This window comes from Sander vitreus, chromosome 14, assembly GCF_031162955.1.
Source record: "Sander vitreus isolate 19-12246 chromosome 14, sanVit1, whole genome shotgun sequence".
Classification (NCBI taxonomy): domain Eukaryota; kingdom Metazoa; phylum Chordata; class Actinopteri; order Perciformes; family Percidae; genus Sander; species Sander vitreus.
In genome coordinates this window covers 18,651,801-18,659,009 of record NC_135868.1, presented here as the reverse complement: position 1 = coordinate 18,659,009, position 7,209 = coordinate 18,651,801, and the positions used below count along the sequence as shown (strand labels likewise).

Here is a 7,209-nt window from a genome sequence, read left to right as displayed (position 1 = left end):
GCCTAGTTATAAGTGGAAAACATCAGTACTAACTTTATAACTCCAGTACAGACAGTGGACATAAGAACCATCGATTTAAGCTTTAATAGGCAACAGCAGCCCTCTGCTTGTCTTGAAATAGCAGTCTGATAAATGAGCTTCATCTCTTATTTACTTGTTTCAAAGAGTCTTTCTAGCATGATAAATCTCATATAGACTGTCCCCAAATCCAATTCTATACATCACTAACACATCCCAAGTGATTATTGTCAAGTGCAAATGCCATCTGCTGATATTTTGCTACTTAGGAGGAAAACAACCCATCTTTTTATAAGTCAGAAAACAAAAACAACATAATGCCCTCCCAGCTATCTCAGCTTCAGTGTGTTCCTGCGGATTCTATCACAAACCTCAATTTCCTGGTAAGAAACATCATATGTCACTGTTTGTATGAGTGAGGAAGGTTTCCACTTTCTATTTGAATGTTAATATATACAATGAAATGGAATTATTTTAAATAAAAAGTTATTGGTCATGCTTCTGGACTCTCACAGTACATACCTTTTTATTAATCTCACTCAGTTTTTTCAACTGTAAGATCAGATGCTCACAACAGACTGAAGTAATGAACATACAGTACAATTATGAATAAGATTTTGAAGTTTTTTTTGTTTTGTTTTTACAAATGAAAGTGCTATCATTTAATTTCAACATTTTATGTACACACTGCACGGCTTCAGTCTCATATTTCCGGTCCACAATCTTTCTTTCATGAAGAAACATTAAACATTGTGCTCTCCAGCATGCTTCATGTCTCTGCTATAGTATGTAAATCAGTACAATACGACAACCACATGATGTGTAAACATAACACTCCCCAAAATAACATAGCTATTTTGGGGAGAGAGATGTATAGATTCATGCATCAATAGAAACACTGTATGTAAATTATGATGTGTTCAGGAGCAAATTAGATCTCAACAAAACTTTATGATTAATGGTGAGAAATAGGAACAAACATGGACTCATTTGCAGTAGAGATTTTACATGTCCATATATTGATCAGTTTGGTAACTAATTCATTGTTTCATCTATTGATTTATTACACACTGCAGTAAAAAAAAATGCACACTGTGCCCTGTCATTTATGAAAGGGTTCATTCCTAAAGCTATATATCATTTACAAATTCAACTATAATTTCTTTTAAAACAGAGTCAGGAAACTTGGTATTACATATAATGTGACAGCAGACTTGAACAAGAAAGATATAACACTGAGATTCCTGAAAGGAACAGTTTTTTAAAATTACTTACAAAATCTGATCCAAAACAGAAAGCACTATTAAAAAAACATAGAAAAACAAAAACAATGGAGATATAGATTATTAAAAAAAAATGATTGGCAGTGCCACATTCTACAAGGCATTTCTGGCATTAACATTTCTTAAACTTTAGATCAGTCAACCAACTAAAATTTCTCTTTTTTTAACAGTGTGTAATCTGAGGCTCTTTGTATTGGATCCCATTCATCCATACACATATATCTACACAGAAACAATGTGTTCAAACTGTATCTGCACATATAGTCAGTTATTTTCTGTCTCAAGTGCAGCAGAGATGCTCAAATCAGGACAGCACTGTACTGTCTGTATATGACCACCAGCATCCTTGGTATAAACATATACAATAACTCAGCTTTTAGTCTTTCGACAGGCTTTAAAGACACACACATAAAACACTGTGAGTCAAAACGTGTATGTCACTGCATGGATTTGGGTTAGATGTAGCTCTCCTGCTCCTCCTTCATAGCTGTAATGGTTTGAGTGCCAACATCAGATTCTTTCAAAACAGTAATCTTGCTTGCTTCATTTCTCCCTGTCTGCTTCTCCTCCGCCACCTCCTTTTGTTCCGTTTCAGTCCTTCCACCGTCTTCCTCCTCCTGTTCCTCTGCAGTTATGTCTATCTGGGAGATGTTTGGGTCTGTGAAGCCATGCTGGCTGTCTCGACTCGGTTTTGGGCTCCGGCTGTCGTGTTGATGCCGGTCGTGGTCCTGACTGTTGAAGAATCCTCGGATGGTGTGTTTGGGCAGGCCCAGCTGAGCCGACAGGGTGTGGACGGCCTCCTCGTCAGGGTCGAGGCCGACGTCCTGAATGAAGCTCTGCAGGATTCCCAGTGCTTCGTGGGACACTCTTAACCCCTCACATTGGACCTCATCTATACCTTGGACCTGATTATCTGCCTTTGAACAAACCCCAGCCCTGCCTCGGTCCTCATCCTTCATGCCGGGCCACTTCATAGTGAGCTTCTCCTTCTCCTCTTTGCTGTCTCCAATGATCTCATTAATCCCTTCCTCTCCCACATGTTCATCCCTCACCTGCTCCTTTCTTTCTGTATCTTTGTCCCTCACTCTACCAGTACCAACCCAGTCCCCTCCCAAACTGCTCCTCTCTCCCTGTCCCCCCTCAACCCAGTCCTTACTATCCCCTCTCTCCCCATTACTACTGCCCCTGCTCTGTAGACATACTCTCATGTGCCCCCAGTTGCTCCCAGCCTCAGACTCAGCTGGTGATGCGGCACACGGTTGCCGTGGAGACAGGTGAGGTCCTGTCTCTGGCTGCAGGGGTTGGTGAGGTTGAAGATGGTGTTGCTGTGGCAGCGGAGAGTTGCGTTGGTACTGACAAGTGAAAAAGAGAAATTAGAAGTAATTAGAGTAAAAAGCCGCATTTGGTCTTTTGTATTTTATAGTTTCAACACCAACTAATTTTGATTGTGTTAAAGTGGATATTAGTGTGTTTATCTTTAATGGTAGATGATGTTAAATGAATTTAGCCTAGACAGAAGAAGGACAGGCTCCCCTCTTAAAAACAGTTATTTATCTGCTATACTTTGCTATACTATACTTTTCTCTCCAATGTATTCCAAACTGCTGTTTCTATAGCTGACAAGCAATATCTACCAGAGACGGTGTTTAGAACAGCAGTCTGTGTGTAATTATGCTGTTTATCTTGTTTTTGCAGTCTCACCAGTGTATTGTCATTGCTGAGCAGCTTAAGCCTGTCAGTGCAGTGCTGCTGTGCCATTGTGTTGCTGCTCTCCTGTTCATAGATTGTGTCTCGTTCAGTCTGGGACAGGCTGAGGAACCGGCGGATCATGCACAGATTCTCCCACAGGGTTCGGTTCTCTGGGTTGGGATCCTCCTTCCAACGTAGCAGCTCACACAGCCAGCCCTACAGGAGGAACGGTAACACTTTACTGTAAGTCCCCCTATTAAGCATTTATAAGCAGTATACAAACATTTAATAAGTGGTTTATAAAACTAAAATGTAGTTAGAAGCAGATACAAGGATGTATCAGGTATCCATAGATAGACCATGTCCATTTCTGGAAAGGTTTATGATTGCAGACTACCTGCCTTCAAATGGAGCTGCTACTTTATTGCAAAGACATTTACTTCTTAGGCTAAGCTAACATCACCATTCAACATACATGTAAGCACTGAATGCATAACCAAAGTGCATTTATAAATTTATTTGACACTAAGTAGGAAAAAAAGGAAATATTAGGGGACGATAATTTCCACAAAGCCAGTTTGTAACTCATTAAGCATATTTATGCAGCATTTTTCTTTAAAATCTAATACTTTGATCTATTCTATAGTGGGGATCTCTGGTGTAAGGCTAATATAGCATTGATACATCAACATTGCCATGGCAACATCATGTAAATTTGTATACGTTTTGATGTCACCACCACACACCCACTCTCCTATTCATTCTGTGACTAGTTATAATTTAAAAAGATATAAGTGGTAATAACGGCAACATTGAGGTCTGAATTCAGAAACAAACAGCCTTCCCTTGGTCTATAAACTATACAGTCACAATAATTTTCTTTTCACATTTATTTAAAATGGGTTCATGTCGTAAAGCAAAGCCAAAAGATGATGGAGAGATTTTCTTATTAGCTAGAATTTCTTTCTGCATCACGAGGGAAGAAACTTATGAGTGGCAGATTGAGGAACGTAAAGCCAAGCTAGTTTCAGATTCATGAACTGGAGCATGATTACATTTGCAAACAGGCTGATACACACACACACACACACACACACACACACACACACACACACACACACACACACACACACACACACACACACAGATTCACACAAACACACCAGCACGCAAGCGTGTATATACACACACACACACACACACACACACACACACACACACACACACACACACACACACACACACACACACACACACACACACACACACAGCTGGCTTTATCCCAAGTCTAGCACACAATGCCATCCAGATGCACAGTGCAGATAGAACAGAGAGATCCAGCATGGTTTTGCCTGCCAAACAGCCCAGTAATACAGAGAGAGAGAGGGAGCGGGAGAAAGAGAGGGATAAAGAGAGAGCAGTAAAGAGAACACAGAGAAAGTAAAGTAAAAAGGGAGGCCAGCGATAACAGATAGAAAAAGAACCTCAGGGGTTTTGGACCACCTGTCTGTACTGGCATGACCGATGAATGACCTCCAAACATCTTTATGATGAGTAGAGAAGGGAGGAAGAAAGAAACAGCAAAGAAAAGTGAAAATTGGAGACATACACAAGAGGAAGAGAAAATGAGACAGCTGAAATCCCTCCATTCCATGAAGGGAAATTATCCTCAGAACAAAAGGCAATAACAAGCTTATGGGGCTGCCATAAAAATGAGAACAATAACCACTCGAATCATGCCTGTGTGTATATATTAGTGCATTTGTGTGCCTGTGTGTGTTTGTGGGATTGCATGCGCATGCATGTGCTCATACAGTATGTCTTTGTGCACAAATAAGTGGTGTATAGTGTGTTTTTGTAGGGCGACAATTAAAGCGATAATTTAGGACACAATAGCAGCCTGATGCACGATGATAGTCCTCTGCAGAGTACAGCTGCTGCTGGGTTGATTGTCTGGGTTTCCTCCACACACACTGGCTATCCCTGCCTTAACTGAGGAGATTGATTCATCATGTAAGCTACATTTGAACAATCAAGCAATAGAGACAATTGGTTGCAATATGTGGAAGGATTGGACATCTTTATCAGATTCACTCAAAGTAAGTACCTGACTCTTGGAGGCGGCCACCTTTGCAAACAGAGCCTGAGACACCTTGGCTCTCTTCATCTCATGCTGAATGTCCTCGTAGATAGAAGCACTGACACTGAGAACACAACTGTCTGTCCTCAAGCCTCTGTCCCCTGTAACTGGGGACAGTCTCGCCTAAAAAGAGACATAAAAGAGGACAAGAAAGACAAGCGAGCCACAGTAAGCATCTAAGTAAGGGGAATTTGCAGCAAAGTGAAATGAATCCAATACAGAGCAAAGACAATTTCGGCTTGGCCAGGCGCTTCGTCTAAAACACTTTAAAGTATTTGAAAATGGGAAGCCGGTGAGGCATCCTGTCCTTTATACAGCCAGGTGCCACAAAGGGTAGTGCGATCTGGGGGGGACAGCATGAACCATTGCAGTTGCAAGTGAAGCTCCTCCCTGACAGGAAAAGCAGCTGGCAACTGTATATTAGCGGAAACATGTGGCAGTCTGCACCCTCTCCAGGCCAACAGAGGGAGTCAGCAGTTTAGTGCACAGAGAGCTGCCCATACCAGATTGGAAATACCAGAAAATGAGGGTAAAAAAACAGCAGAGCTGCCACAGGTTCAATCCGACCTGCGGTCCTTTGGTGCATGTCATTCCCCCTTATTTTCCCCTTTCATGTCTAAGCTGTCCTATCAAATAAAGGCATACAATGTCAAAAAAACAAAACACAGCAGATATGAATGAAAGAAGTAATGAGGGAGGACTCATTAAAATCAAGGGTAGAGAAGAAGCTGGTAGGGTCAGTCTACTGCATTGACATAGTTCATATAATCTTTCCTGCACTGAAGTTTTGGAAAAATTAAGTACAATTTTAAAGAGAAAAATCCATATATTAATTGTTTTCAAGCATCAGTTAGCCATTTCATTCACTTGCAATGCTTTCCAATAATTTGATTTGCTAATATAAAAATGCTGTTCTGTGTGAAATGTTAAAACAACAAGACAGAGTCAACAGCCATGCTAGCTGCACTGTGAGGCTGTACTTAGGCACAGTGTTGCTTTGAGCTCAATGTTAGTACTGGTATGCTAACACGCTCACAATGACAATCCTCACCTGCAGATGTGTTGGAGGTGTAATAGAGGTGTAATGTGCAGCAGGTGTAATGTTTACAATGTTCACCCCCTTAGTTTAGTGTAACATACTGTATAAACATTTGCTAATCACTCCTGAACACAAAGTACAGCTGAGGCTGATGGGAATGTCATTAGTCTTACAGGCATTTGAAAAATTCATATTCTGCCATTATAATGACATTGATTTTGACCAATTGTATTACATTTCCTCCTGAGGGCAGCCTCAATACCAAATGTCTCAGCAATCTATTGTTAGTTGTTGAAACAAGTCGCTCAAAACCACAAATGTTAACGTAGATGGATCTGTGTTCTCTTTTATAGGATAGCATATTTTAAATCTGTTACATTTTACTTTTGCTTATGTATGCTCAGCTAACTAACAGAACTCCCACTTCAATATTGAGTGCTCTTTCTTGAGGAGAAACACCTTAAAAAACATTTCACAGAAGCTTTGAGACACTGATTTTTTACTTCAGCTCTCTACTGGCTGACCTGTGTGGATCTTGGTGGCGTGTTATTGCAGCTTGGGGTGAAGCCAGTCAGGCTTCTGTCTTTCTCCTCCAGGTAGATACGCTCCCTCTCAGCCTCGGGCAGCTGCAGGAAGCCATACATGGCCCGCAGGTTGACCAGCAGAGACTGGGAGGCGTGTTTAGGGTCCTCCTCCTTCCGCAGAATCTCTGACAGCAGGCCCTGATAAAGGCCCAAGTACACACACACACACACACACAGTCAATACTCATTAATTAGTATAAGAAAACAATACACAGTGATACATGCATGCAATGTCAAATTCATGTAGTATTCAAAGAAAATGATTGCTGGTGTGAAAATATTGACAAAGTTATCAACAAAATTATCTTAAGGCTATAGTTTATTTCGTTGCTGTGCATTCAAATAGAAAATCTTAAAAGGAATATTTCGACTTTCTGGGAAATATGGACTTCCCCATCATTTTTACTTAAAAATAGCAAATATGAAGTGTCTCATATGCCTGAAAGAATTTTGCAA

At 40.7% G+C, this 7,209-nt stretch overlaps 1 protein-coding gene across 1 annotated transcript in view; it reads right to left on the bottom strand.

Annotated features, from left to right (window-relative positions):
* Window positions 1–526: 526 nt before the first annotated feature.
* Window positions 527–7,209, bottom strand: part of satb1a (SATB homeobox 1a) — a 13,282-nt gene continuing 6,599 nt past the window's right edge. Inside the window, exons 8-11 of the mRNA XM_078268053.1 lie at window positions 6,694–6,891; window positions 5,098–5,253; window positions 3,003–3,206; window positions 527–2,653 (exon numbers count right to left, since the gene is read on the bottom strand). Of these exons, the coding sequence (XP_078124179.1) occupies window positions 1,757–2,653; window positions 3,003–3,206; window positions 5,098–5,253; window positions 6,694–6,891 (1,455 nt within the window). The 3' untranslated portion in view covers window positions 527–1,756. The remainder of the gene's footprint in view (window positions 2,654–3,002; window positions 3,207–5,097; window positions 5,254–6,693; window positions 6,892–7,209) is intronic.